Raw genomic sequence first — 14,286 nt, forward strand, 5'->3', positions numbered from 1 at the left:
GTATTAAATTTACATAAAATAACCATAATATTTAGTTAATAAGTTGCCACATATCAATTATTGTAGTTATTTTAAACCAACCAAAACACCAGATATTTATCAAATTATATATTAATTAATATTAACATATGTAATGTAATGTTTGTTAAACTAACGTTTAAGGGCAAACATTACCCAAAATTTAATGAGTTTGGAGCAGACTCAAAGGCAAATATTAATATTTCAGATAAATTTTGTAAATTAATTGTGACATCATTCCCTAATAAATTACAAGTTTTAATTGCCAATAAAAATGTCTGACGAAATAATTATTTTTGTTTGTTTTAATTGTAAATTTTGAATGTATACTATAAATTAAAAATGGATCTGGAAAATGTTTACTTTATTGTAGTTGTGTTTTTTTTTCAATAAATAAAAGTGCTCTATAGTAAATAATTTGACATTTAGTGATCATTGTTATCAGTGTGAGAAAATGAAACTGCTGCTGTTTATACGAGCCCGATTGTATATAACCAAAAGTATTTTTAAATACTTATTTAGTGCTACTGAATCATGCCACAATTTACGATAAGAAGGAAAAATTAACATACGTAAACATAAAAATGCAATATTACGAATTCAGGAATACATTCCTATTTCGTTGCGGATTTTTAAGTATTTTGTTACTAGACATTCTAAAGGACGTGACGAATTCCGATGGAAATTCCAAGGCAAATTTTCCTTTATACTAAACATATTTTTAAAAATAATAATTTAAAAATATTTTTTAGTTAATTTTTAATTAGATTTTAAAATTTCACAATTTAAAATTATAAATTTAAACTTTGAAATTTAAAATTTATAAATTTAATAAACTTTTAATATTTAAATAAATAATAAAATAAATTTAATATTTCAAAATTTAAAATTTAATAAATTTAAATTTTAAAATTTAATAAGTTTAAAATTTTAAATTTAAAATCAATAAATTTAAATGTTAAAATTATAAATTTCAAAATTTAATATTTAATAGATTTAAATTTTAAAATTTCAAAAGTTTGGAAGTATATCAAGTCATCAAATTATATATGTATAAAGTATGAAATTAATTATTTATTATTGTATTACATTTTTTTCTAATTAATAATTAAAATTATAAACAAAGTTTTTGCTACGATTCACAACTATAACACCTATTTTTTACTTGGCAAGAAATATTGAAGATTTGAAAAAAATGAATACTTTTTATGGTTAAAATTTTCTAAGTACATCTCTGCATAAACTTGTCTTTATAATTGACGTTGATTTTATTTAAATAAAGAGTTCCAGATGACTGAATCATTACTGATAAACATGATATAGGCAACCGCAAATACTTCTATCATTCACCGACTATGTAAGTACACAAACATTCGTGTTTTTTGAAAATTGACAAAACATCAGGTATGCTTAAAAAATGATATATTTTTTAATCATTTCATTCACAATATCATATTAAAAAATTATTTCTTTTTTTATAAAACAAAAATTTGTTTTATTTAAAAAAAAATTACTTAAATTTCAATATCTCTCGAAATTATTGACTAAGACGGCGTCAAACTACTCATATATTTTAGTAAAATTGAAACAATATCAGTAAAATATTATTAGAAACATTGTATTGATTAAAAATATGAAAAAAAAAAAATTATAAAATGTTAACCTAATTTATCATTAAATTATTATCAATGGTTTTATCTATCTCAATTCTACAAAAAGTAATAATTAACTAACCTGACACTATTTTTGTTAAAAAAATCCAAAATTAATACTACTTTATAAATGTGAAGTATTTTACAGTCTATTCAAAATTGAAATATTAATTTGTAATTATTTTTCAAAATATAAATACAAATTAATTTTTACAAAACCAAATTTTAAAAAAACCGAATAAGAATAAGAATTTTATAAATTTAAAATATATAAAATCTTAAAGAATAAATATTTTTCAAATTCATTAATTTGATAAGTGTTATAATTCGATGTGGTTGGGCATATATTTTTATTTCAGTTTTAAGTTAGATAGATTTAAATATGACAAAATCGAAAAAATAAATGTAGTGTTTAACATATTTCATTCTTCGTTGGAGTCATTTTTTAAAACGAATATATTTTATTATTTCATAATTTAAAACACCATAAAATAAAAATCAGTACATTTATTTAACACACTTTTACATACAATTATTTATAAAAAGCTACATTCATTATAAAATGTCTTTTATTTTAAAATACTGTTCGATAAATATAATTGTATATTTTCATATAAAAATTGCACGGTACGAGTATTACGAAAAATTATATAAAATCAGATTCGGGTTGTCATGTATTGTTTAGCCACATTTGTGCGTTACGAGTACTTAATCTAAATAAGTTTAAGATGAATAAATAAAAAAAAATCAATTGAGCACATTTTAAGTATACAAAGCTGCCTTTATAATTGCAAACAAAAATAAAAATATCACATCATTAAAATCTTTGTTTTTATAAAAATAAGTTTACACTAAACACGTTGCTGTTTTAGCAAATTATTAAAAATAAATGGTTTGCTTCCTAACATTTTTAAACTTGTGGAAATTTCAAAAATACCTGATTTTTGAGTATTATATTAGATTCAGTCAGGTAAATTATGATTTTCCTAATATATTCATGTAAACGCTACAAAAGTCTTTTAACAAATACTTTAAAACTTAATTATATACAGTTGCCGAAATTACCATGAACATTTGTCTCAATTTTGCCTTTGGTTAAAAAATATTACATTTCCTAATACAATATTAAGACTGTTCCTAAGAGGAAATCGGCTAGTCGACTTAACAATAAGTTAGAAATAGGTGTAGTATAAGATATGTAAAACCTATATCAGTCGATCAAATAGTGTGGGTCATACTGAAGTCTCGGAATTTAATCTCAAAACAAACTTATTACTCTTAGGATCGACGACTTCCTCTGTGATGTTGAAATGAGGCAACCGTTTTATTACGCACAGCAATGAAACATCGTTTTGCCTCAATTGGAATGTAGTGTTATCGCTTATGGGCCTGGTCAGTAGTTCTTCACAGATTAACGCCCAAGTTTGTACGTCTTTTTGTTCTTTGTCGTTCTGCAGCACGGGCTCACTGACAATATACTGTTCCAAAAACGCTTTCGGTGTAAGATCGTTGCTCAAACAATTGGCAAGATGTGTGAGGATCGATTCTACGGAATGACGGGGCTGTTGTCGTGTGACCCGGAGGTATTTCTGCAAGGCACGGGCCATTGATGGGAAAATAGCTTGAGCGGCTTCATGTGGATCCATTGGAATGGCGGACACTTGATCATTGTGCAGTCGTTTGATGTGGGTAAAGGCCTCTTCGGCTGCGGTAATTAATCTAGCTTTGCGCTTCTTCACGCGACGCTCATATTCGTGTTCCTCATAAAAACGCTCGTTGTGGCTGGAGTCTCGTCTACGAGCGTGGGCAGCCAACATGGCACGAGACTGAGACTGTTGAATCGCACTATTATTCACGCCGTCCACTTCGTAGAACTTGAAACTCGAGGAGGTTTTCCTGGATTTGGATACGGGTATTCGTTCCAAGTACGGATTGTAGATGGGAAAGTCTGTGTAATATTTCTCCAGGACCCAAACAGCTGCTCTTTGTATGCTTAGCTGACCTATGCCATAGGCTTTGCTGGCACCATCCGGACTTCTGACGATTTTTATGTAATACATGGGTTGCAAGTGCCGGATTTCTACTAAAACTACGGCGAGATAATGTATGAACAACAATGTGTCAGTGAGACTGGAAGCATAAGCCACCAAAGCTTTGTAATCCACCGTTTCTTCAGGCGTGGTGGCCGCCCTGGCTGCTTCCGTGACCTGCACAATATAAAACAGCCAATAGGCAAAACTACAAACTAATACAAATATTAAAACTGCCGCACGGAATATAAAGAACCTCGGTAAAGTCGCGTGTGGTTTCCTCAAGAAAACCGCCCAGGCACCAACGGCAAGAATGGCCATTTTAAAAGCCAAAGACACTAACTGTCCCTTGCATTCAGCTCCGCAAGCCAACAATTTGGCATTGTCCGCCAGACCCAGTCTCGACGAAAGTGCCGGAAAGAAACCCAACTTGGGCAACACCACCATCGCCAACGGGCTGACAAAGGCGACGATAAACAACACACCCGTAAATACGCTGCCCATGTAACGCTGGCACATAAAACCTATGCCAGTGTCCGGTTCGCCGGGCCAGTTCGATACATCTTCGGTGGATTCGGATTGTTCGGACGTGTTGCCGGTGATGGCGGTAGTGTTTTCGCCCCAATTGTCGTCTTGGGGTAGGATCTGAACCTCAATCACCTCCTGACCATCACGGTTGTCCGGAGTAAGGGTGACGGCCGTTTGGAATGGGGCCATGTCGTCAGGTTTTCTGGTCGATTTGCTGCTCCTGAGAATGGAATAATTTGTTTAAATCTCAACTTTTTTAACACATTAAAAATATTAACAACAATTAGATATATGTTAAATAGATATATCAATATCAAAACCAGTAATATAAACTAAGAATGATCACTTTTAATTATTTAGTCAGTAAAAACAAATGTACAAAACAATAGATCTATTAATTACACAGCATATACTAAATACTTTCACAGCAGAAATAACAATAGTCACTTTCTCTCAAATTAGTTAAAGGTGGTCATAATTCAAAATTTATATTTTTACCTTCTTTATATGTTATTAACCAAAATATTTGATATATACAGAAACACATTTATTGTATTACAATAACATTATGTTAAATGGATTAAGTTCTTCAAATTACTTTTAATTTGAAGAACTTTTTCAATGAATTTTGGTCCAATTGTAAGTTGTAAGTAGAAAAAAGTCAGTATTACATATTGTAAAAACGTTTATTCACTTCGTTTTTAATGAATAAATAAGTATAAAAATGAATTTTCATTTCATGTGCATTCTTTATTATATTAGTGGTCCCTGTTAACTAGAGGCTATTCAATAATAGTTAATTCAGTTATGTTTAGGGCAAATAAATTAAAATATACTATAATATAATTTACCTGGTGCTCCTGTAAGAGTGTTGTCTGTAGGTATTCCTATCTCTGTGACCCCTCGAACGCCTGGACCTCGAGCTATTCTCAGACTTCACAGACTCAGTCTCCATGTCTTTTGCTGTCTCATTACCCATGTAAAAGAATTAAGACTGCGAATTTCGAGGTGAATGGTCATGAGGATCTTCTTTATTAACCCACTTCCCACTGATACTTATCCCATACAATTAAGTTTTGTGATTGTTCAAAAAGTTCAATGACTTGTTTGATATGTTGACATTTCATAAACAGCTTCTTTTTGGTTTTATTTTGTGTGCGTTTCCGTTATCTGGGTCCTTGCATTACTTGAAGGCCATTCAATCAAAGCCTCATTGTTGCTGTTTTCATTGAGAAAAGGAAACGGACCAGTTAATTGTTGACATCTTTTTCTTGCGGCGTTAGTGCTTCACTTCTTGTCGCACAAATAATTGAATTCTTTGCGTTTGCTTTTACACTATTCCACTTCACTCGTTTGCACTAGTAGTTGGATAATAATAGAAACACATGGACCATTGAATATCGGCCCGAAATTTAAAAGAAACTGCTAACGCCTACATTTACGAGCAAATTTAATTGCTCCATAAATTATATTTCTCGGAAGCAATCCTACCAACATCATTGGTCCAACAGGAATCACTATAATGTCTAATTGTCAAAATATATTCAAGTATGGACATTTGCACCAAAAATTACGTTGTACAACGTTAACACTAAATGATTTACTATAAAATTTCATAAATAAATATGTAATATACAGTTAAAAATAGTTTGTTATTTTTAGGGTTTTGACAGCTCCAACTGAAACTACAACTAACTTCACGTGCGTCAGTTGACTTATTTTCGGTCGGTTTACTCAGTCAAAATGGCAAGTAATTCTAAAAAACCAGATCCAAAAGCAAAAACTTTGAGCCCAGACGAAATTCTGAGCGGATTCCAAGCGATGCGTGCGGAACAAAGGACTTTGACTACAAAATTGTCCGAATTCGAATACGATTTAAATGAGCACAAGTGAGTATGCATGTGTTTGTATTTTACAACGATTCTTCATTTTTATTAAATAAAATGACCATTATTAATGTTAAGTTAACTCAGTATGAGGTAAAGTTATTAGTCAATCATGTAACAACAGTTGTTACTGAATATTTTAAATCTTAACCTAAAATTTTCAGAATGGTCATTGAAACCCTGAAGAACGTAAACGATGATAGGAAATGCTTTAGATTGGTCGGCGGTGTTTTGACAGAGCGGAAAGTTAAGGATGTTCTTCCTGTGTTGATTTCAAATCAGGAAAACCTGGCTGAACTAATTGAGAAACTCAATGAACAAATCACCAAAAAAGGACAGGAAATAAATGAATATAGGGAGAAACACAACATCAGGTTCAGAGGATTGGACACTCCCAAGACGGAAGAATCCGTGACAGAAAGCAGAGGCAAAGTCCTTGTTTCTTAACAGTGATTGATTATTTATATGATACTTCAAATTCACATGTTAATACAAAAAGTTGTACAAATGTTGTTTAATAAAGAGCCACACTTGATGATGGCTCATACTGTGAGAGTTAGAACCTTTTTGTATTAGCAGAGTAAACTGAGACAGTTGGAAACATTATTTATTTTACTATGTGTTTTTTTTCTCATCATCGTTTTGGCTTATTTACTAATATAATGTATTAGATATGTCTTATTAAAAACGCATTTATATTCTCCAAATTGATTTTTATTTTTCCTGTACTTGTTTAATGTTCTGTATTTATACTTTTCACTTTAACTTGCTTATTAATTAAATTGAGTCCATCACACACTAAAATTAAATTTTATTCATTTTTGAGATGGCACAAAGTTCCACATAGAGTACTATTTTTCTATATTAAAAATAATGCGGTTATTATTTTAATAGAATAAATTTTATTAATTAATATAAGACATTTTAAAAATAAATCGTAAAACTAAAAAAAAATAAATCAATAAAAATATAAATACTACATTATTGAATATTCAAAATTAGAGCATTTGAATATTCAATAAAAAATAACGCTGGAGATATTACATATACATCGAAATATATTCGATATAACAAAAATTAATGAAGATTTAAAATCAAAATAAAATTTATGTAAAACCATATGTCATTCTCATTATACATTTTAAATTCAAAACAATTTTTATATTTTTTCTATTAAAAAAATAAAATGTTTAGAAAATTTATTGTGATATGCGAAATACACAACATATTTACATAATCCCGAGATGTTGAGCTGTTTGTTTTGTTATCTTGATATAATAATAAATCTCCTGGTTGAATGCAGATATATTAATGCTTATAATGTTTGTTTTGTAAATAGTAGACGTTTAAATGATGATTAATTATTTATTATACACTTATAGGTAATAATTTTTTATCAATTACAGATATTGTTTTTGTTATTTAGTAAGTAATATTTTGTGATTGGATATGGTCCACAAATAAAATAAGAAATAATGTGTAAAATTGTGTATAAGAATAATGTAATCTAGGAATTCAAGTAATAATGAATAATTTTCATATGAAGGAAATGGTTTTAATATATGTTACATAATAAAAATAAAACTTAATCCACATGTATAAAAATATGTATTTCAAATTGTTTTAATTAAAACCATTTCGATATATTTTAAATAATCAGAAATCATATATCAATTAGCTATATCGTTAGAAAAGTAATTACAGTAGAAATTATTAATACAAATGGTTGAATGACTAATAATATGAAGATGTAGGTTTATTTATGCTCTACTCTAGTAGTCAGCAATCCATTAGACATTCTTTTTATTTTCGGTTTTGTATCTTTGACTTCCATGAATATAGGGCAGTGTTTCCTTGTGTGAGCGTTGTCTCCAGTAGCTCCGCATATATCACACGTGTAAGCCCTCAAAACTGGACATACGATTGTATTGTCGTCCAGTTTCAACACGTGATTCTGGTAGACGCGAGGCATCTCCCCGTTCTTTTTGCAAAAGACACAAAGTTTGCCTCTTCCCGTGTGGCGCTGGTAGTTAACGGATCGCCGATTTGATTGCGAAGACGGACGTTGTGGTTTGCGCACTTCATCTGGAGGAAACAATTTACAATAAATAAGGCTATATTGTTATAATACATAGGTAGTAGATAACCATTTTATATTGGCATAATAATGAAATTTCTTAAAAATATCTTGTTACATACTTTTTTGCGGTATACCTAATTTTACTACCTGAAATAGAGAAAGCGAAGATCTGAATAAATTATTTTGTCCTTAGGTTTATGTTTACGAATTTTTAGTTAATTAGAAGATAATATAATAATATAACATTAAAATATATATTCAGTAATGTTTAGAAATTTATCAAGATACTTACTTTTTGATTCCTTTTTTCTATTGGCAGTCTGATGAACGTTTTTGGTGTTTAACTGAGGCTGATTCTTTTTGGGAGGAATAACTTCTCCCGTTTCCGGATCTATTTTGTTTGATCTCACATTAGTTCTATTGGAAATTTGGGTATCTATAAAGAACGTTTCTCTTTGGGCTTGGGTTTCCCCGGCAGTACACAAAAATGGGGCCCTATTGACGCCGTCAATAACCATGGGTTCTGATTGGACTCGTGTGTAGGAGTAATTAGAAAGAAACTCTCCGCCATGGGGGTAAGTGGGATTAGGGTACACAGAAAACCAAGAAGGAATTTCTCCGGTTTCCTTCATGGTATCCCAATCAATCAGGCACACATTTTCAGGTACGGAATGGGTGTTTCCATAGGTTTCCATAGGCGTTTCCAAAGGTTCCATAGGTGTCCATGTATTTCTCGTCTCCCAGTATGTTGTTGCTTCAGGGATGGGTCCTAAATTCGATGTTTGGTAGTTGTTCGAATACATTCCAATGTAGTTTTCTATAAACAAACAAAAATTCCCTATAAACAAGTTATTAACTAAATATTAAAAAATAAATATTTAATAAATTATATTAGTGTATTTTAAAAAAATAATGTTAGTAAGGTATGAAGAAATAAAAAATAGGACATATTGAAATATTTAAAAAATTTCAATTGTTGCTCCAACCAAATTGATAACAAAATCAAAATAAATATTGAAAAATATCAAAAGTTTATACTATTGAAATAACGTTACTCCAACTAAATTGATAACAAAATAATTAAATTAATTTATATTCAAAGGACTAATATACATATTTTTTTGTATTTTTACAAAGTTGTAGTAATTCTAGTGATACATTTTATAAATAAATTTTAAAATTTCTATAGGTAACAAAATTGTGCATTACTCATATAGATGTTATCAGAAAATATTTTGCTGAGACAGACAGTTATCTTTCATACCTAATTTTACTTCTGATGCAGCCGATTAAAAGGATTATTATGTACTATTTTAAAACAAATTTTGGGAATCCTTGGTCTTATCCAAAATGGCATCAAAAAGAATATTTATAAATATAACAATGGATAAGAATTAGAAATGATAGACATTGATCCTAATCTTTTAAACAAATGGAATTTTTTTGATAAATAGAAATATATAAAAGGACACATTATCAGAGTTTGCTGTATTGACAAAATGAAGGTACTAGTTTTCACTTTTGCAATTATTGCTTCCACTTTGGCCACAGAGGTAAGTTAATTAAATAACTGTTAACCTTTTTTTTAAAACAAAATATTTTAATTTCAGCCTTTCAAATATGTCCAACACGGAGTCCATTTCAGGAAGCTGTTCGTGGATCCAGCTGGGTTGGACAAATCCACTCCAATCCATCCAAGGATCATCAACGGCGAGGAAGCCGAACCCCATTCCATCCCCTACCAAGCATGGCTGACTATCTCAGGAACTGGAGGTAAATGGCTTTGTGGTGGTTCTTTGGTCTCAAAGAAATTCGTCCTTACTGCCGGACACTGTCTCGACGGGTATGTTAATTTGAAGTAAATCTTTCCCAATATTCCACAACATAATTTTCCTTCCAGTGGCTCCAGCGTAGAAGTTCTCTTGGGCGCCCACGACATCACCACAACTGAACCAACTCAAGTCAAACTGACCAGCACCAAATTGACAGTTCACCCTCAGTACGACATCAACACCATCAGTAATGACATTGCCATCTTGGAACTTGACGAACCCGTCGAACTCACTGACGCCATCCAAACCGTTCAGCTGCCAACTCGCAAAAACATCGGTGATCTGTACGAAAACGAACCGTGCAAAGTGAGTGGATGGGGATTGACCGACGGATTCGGCAACACCGTCTCCCCAGTCCTTAACTACGCCGAGAGTACAATCCTTCCTAACAGACAATGCAAGTCCATCTTTAGCATTCTCCTGGACTCTGAAATCTGCATGTCTGGCGCTACCGATAAGTCTTCCTGTAACGGTGACTCCGGCGGTCCATTGACTGTTGATGGCGTCCAAGTGGGCATCGTTTCCTACGGTATCAGATATTGTTTGTCTGGATATCCATCAGCTTTTACCCGAGTGACGAGCTACTTGGATTGGATCGAAGAAAATTCCGATTTGGACCTCAACTAAGTGAAACGATCGTAAAATATTCGGAAAGCATATTTCACCTTGCTAATGTAAATAAAATATGTATAAAATAAAGTTATAAATAAACTACGTATTCATTTTTTATGTACCTAAAATATAATCAACAACACTCATCGAAGGTGTTCTGTAAATTTCAGAATAATTCTAATCTGTTGAGTGTTATCTAGTAATATTTTAATATTATTATTAAACATTCTAATGTATTGTACACTTCATCATATCAATTTCTATTTTAAAATAAAAAAATGTTATGTTAACAATGAATTTATAGATGGATATAGAAATTATATTTAATATAATTTAAATGCTGTAATGTCTTAGGTTCAGAAATATATTTCATAATACAAAATAATTTTATATTTATGTACGTGAATTGTTTAAAAAAGTGCAAATAATTGAACAAAACAACTTTGCCATCCAGATATAATTTGAGTACTTGAAAATTCAAGCAAAAGTTAAGTACGTCGATAAGAAATAAAATAAATACACTCGCATCTCACAAAACATTAGTAATTCAATTATAAGGCGCGATGAAAATAATTATCATTACATTGGCTTTGGTGGTTGTTGCCTCGGGAGCAATACCGGTGAGTGTAATTTTTTCTTCATCCAGTACTGGGTACTACTAAATTATTTAAGAAATAAAATAGTTTAGCAAATTAATAACATATGTGATTTTGTCTTATAGTCGACCAAATTGATAAAAAATGGAGTTCACTACAAGAGAATGTTGGTGCACCCAATAAAGTTTCAACAGGGTACTGCAGTTCATCCCAGAATTATAAATGGAGATGAAGCTGTTCCGCATTCAATCCCATACCAAGCTTTTTTGACATTCACAGGACCCCAGGGTAGTTGGTTGTGTGGAGGATCTTTGATTTCAGAGAAATATGTGTTGACTGCTGGACACTGCGGAGATGGGTAAATATCGATTTTTTCGTCGATTGTAAATATTTTGATATTTTATCTGTAGATTCTATTTATGGGATTTTAATTGAACTTTCTATTATTTATCAATAGATTATATTTTTTTAATCGTATGTAAAATCATAATGTTACGAAAATAATGTAATTCACATATAATTGTGGTACATTAATGTGTGAATAAGTCCATTTACTTTAAATTTGAAAATTTTAGTTCTGTGACAACACTAAAATTTAACTTTATTCACATTTATTTTAAAGGCTAATAGGTAAAGGCTTAATCATATGATAGAGCTGCGATTACTGCTTTGCTCTTGAAAGTCTAATAAATAATTAGAATATATGTACACACAGGAAATGAATTAATGCAATTTTGTATACATTATTTTTCAGAGCAACAAGCGTTGACGTTCTGCTAGGTGCCCACGACATTATCACTACGGAAGACACCCAAGTCAGAGTGACCGCCACCAAAATAACCGTTCACGACGACTGGAATGAAAGCACCATCACCGACGACATTTGTTTAATAGAACTGGACGAACCAGTCGAATTAACCGAAGCCATACAAGTTGTGAAACTACCCTCACGCAGCGACGCCTCCGAACTGTACGAAAACCAGCCCTGCAAAGTAAGTGGCTGGGGATTGACCGACGGTTTCGGCAACAGCGTGTCACCGGTACTAAATTATGCCGAGAGCACGATATTGTCGAACAAACAGTGCCGACAATACTTCAACATTTTGGTCGACAGTGAAATCTGCATGTCCGGAGACGACGAGAAGTCCGCCTGCAACGGGGACTCGGGCGGTCCGTTGACCGTTGAGGGTGTTCAAGTAGGCATTGTGTCTTACGGGATTATGTGGTGTCTGCCCGGATATCCATCCGCATTCACCAGAGTCACCAGCTATTTGGATTGGATACAAAATAACACAAATATTGTTATTAACTAGGTTGATGTTTAGCGAATTTATTGATTAATAATTAAAATAATAATTCAAATGTAAAAATTAATCTCTTTAATATACAGTAGTGGCCAGTACGATTGTTGTGTCTGCTATGCAAATGATCAATCTAATTTTATTCTTTAAAAAATTGCTTACTTTTTTATTTTCCAATGAATAATATTATAGTAACTTTTTACTTTATAATCTTCCGTTGCTCTTTGTGAATTTAAATCGATTATCTACTAGCAGTCTTTGGGTTATTATAATTGTTTAATAATTGGCCCGATTGAAACTGTGATAAAAATTATAATTCAGCAATGTTAATATTAAATTAAATAAGAGATTTAATCATTAAAAATCCCTTTTAAAATTAAAGTTACTATATTTACGACAATTCAGAAAAGCATATGCAACTTTTTATTATAAAATAATAGTAGAATATATGATATAAATAAACAGCAGTAAATTAATATAATTTAACAATTCACATTACATAAAAGAGTTATAGCTAATATACTTAAAATTGCTCTAATAATGCCACTACTGTAAATGTATAAGAGGATTAGATAGTAAACAATACGTTGTCCTTTAAACAAAAGCTTGTATCATAGAAACACTACAAAAACTTTGAAACACGGTGGTGGAAACTTTATGGTTTGGTGAGGTGGACCGTTTCATGTATAAATATGGGAAATGCAATAGAACCATTTGAACAACATAAAGTCTCGATTAAAACACCGTTAAATTTAGATTAAATCGTGGTTATTAATTGAAGTCTAGAACTTAATTTCAAATAAATTTGCCGATATGTCGTTGAATCTATGCCTCACTGTTTACAGGAGACTATAACAAACAAAGTGTAAACTAACAAAATATTAATAATTTTTTAAGTTATTTGATAGAAATATATTTTTAAATATCTCTATTTCTGTAACCAGCTACACAGGGCATTTATTTTGTTTAGATCAGATTAAAATGGAAATTATTTTGATTTAAGTACTAATTAAATAATTGCATAAAAATTTAGTGAACTTATTTTAAATAAAACAACATATTTTTATAGTATTTAATTAGTGGACATTTCCTAACATAATAATTTGTACTACTTCCCTGGACATCACTGTGTATAAATTATTTAAGAAACACGAAGATTTAACTAATAAACTAATAAATTTTTAGATAATTATTATAAAATTACATTGACAGATTGTCAAATTGTACGGTGGCACCATCTGTTACGAACGTATAAAATGCAACAAGTAGATATCTTCAAGTATTTTATATGCTATAATACATAGGAACATTATTTCATTTTAAAATTTTCTCTATTTATACAACTTGTACTAACTTTTCTTGATTAATTAATAAATCAATAAATTCTTACGACCTTGACTTGGATTTGATAGGTGTGCTTCACCCGAAATTGATAATAGTCGTTTAATCATAATGATATATTCTTATTATTATTATCAGTTTGTTAAAAACAAGGAACTATCGTTGCTAATAAATATCCGAATATCCAAAGTTGCTAATGATTTTATGTTTAAAATAGACTGACATAATATTTATATAAAATAATTTGTATGTAATTGTAAGTTTAGTAATTACATACCAGAGTTATTGTAATTTCCAGACATGTTAATCAGGGGGTTCTGCACCACCACACTGCACCAGCCACAGTGCAGTAAACAACTACCAGCTGATAGACTAACCGGGATTCTACTTATAGGTGCTAGGGAACTGGA

General features: G+C 30.8%; 3 protein-coding genes across 3 annotated transcripts; 2 read left to right on the plus strand and 1 right to left on the minus strand.

Annotated features, from left to right (window-relative positions):
• Positions 1-2,162: 2,162 nt before the first annotated feature.
• Positions 2,163-5,793, minus strand: LOC109604932 (vang-like protein 2-B). Its single transcript, XM_020021484.2, has 2 exons — positions 5,080-5,793; positions 2,163-4,448 (listed from the first exon to the last, which is right to left on the minus strand). The coding sequence occupies exons 1-2, from the start codon at positions 5,205-5,207 to the stop codon at positions 2,903-2,905; spliced, it is 1,674 nt and encodes a 557-aa protein (XP_019877043.1). The 5' UTR covers positions 5,208-5,793; the 3' UTR covers positions 2,163-2,902.
• A 127-nt stretch (positions 5,794-5,920) lies between these two features.
• Positions 5,921-6,821, plus strand: LOC109604933 (prefoldin subunit 2). Its single transcript, XM_020021485.2, has 2 exons — positions 5,921-6,117; positions 6,279-6,821. Exons 1-2 carry the CDS (start codon positions 5,972-5,974, stop codon positions 6,559-6,561), a joined length of 429 nt encoding a protein of 142 aa, XP_019877044.2. The 5' UTR covers positions 5,921-5,971; the 3' UTR covers positions 6,562-6,821.
• A 2,857-nt stretch (positions 6,822-9,678) lies between these two features.
• LOC109604930 (coagulation factor IX-like) lies at positions 9,679-12,672 on the plus strand. Its single transcript, XM_049964639.1, has 5 exons — positions 9,679-9,747; positions 9,805-10,037; positions 10,095-10,647; positions 11,360-11,592; positions 11,989-12,672. Exons 1-5 carry the CDS (start codon positions 9,694-9,696, stop codon positions 12,545-12,547), a joined length of 1,632 nt encoding a protein of 543 aa, XP_049820596.1. The 5' UTR covers positions 9,679-9,693; the 3' UTR covers positions 12,548-12,672.
• Positions 12,673-14,286: the final 1,614 nt, after the last annotated feature.

Source organism: Aethina tumida, chromosome 3, assembly GCF_024364675.1.
Source record: "Aethina tumida isolate Nest 87 chromosome 3, icAetTumi1.1, whole genome shotgun sequence".
Taxonomy (NCBI): Eukaryota; Metazoa; Arthropoda; class Insecta; order Coleoptera; family Nitidulidae; genus Aethina; species Aethina tumida.

Excerpts from the sequence above, each read along its gene's own strand:
- LOC109604932 (XM_020021484.2), bottom strand. The coding sequence starts at position 5,207 with ATGGGTAATGAGACAGCAAAAGACATGGAGACTGAGTCTGTGAAGTCT. Across the intron at positions 4,449-5,079 it reads CACTCTTACAGGAGCACCAG|GAGCAGCAAATCGACCAGAA; the intron begins GTAAATTATATT and ends TTCCATTCTCAG.
- LOC109604933 (XM_020021485.2), top strand. The coding sequence starts at position 5,972 with ATGGCAAGTAATTCTAAAAAACCAGATCCAAAAGCAAAAACTTTGAGC. Across the intron at positions 6,118-6,278 it reads TACGATTTAAATGAGCACAA|AATGGTCATTGAAACCCTGA; the intron begins GTGAGTATGCAT and ends TAAAATTTTCAG.
- LOC109604930 (XM_049964639.1), top strand. The coding sequence starts at position 9,694 with ATGAAGGTACTAGTTTTCACTTTTGCAATTATTGCTTCCACTTTGGCC. Across the intron at positions 9,748-9,804 it reads CTTCCACTTTGGCCACAGAG|CCTTTCAAATATGTCCAACA; the intron begins GTAAGTTAATTA and ends TTTTAATTTCAG. Across the intron at positions 10,038-10,094 it reads GCCGGACACTGTCTCGACGG|TGGCTCCAGCGTAGAAGTTC; the intron begins GTATGTTAATTT and ends TTTTCCTTCCAG.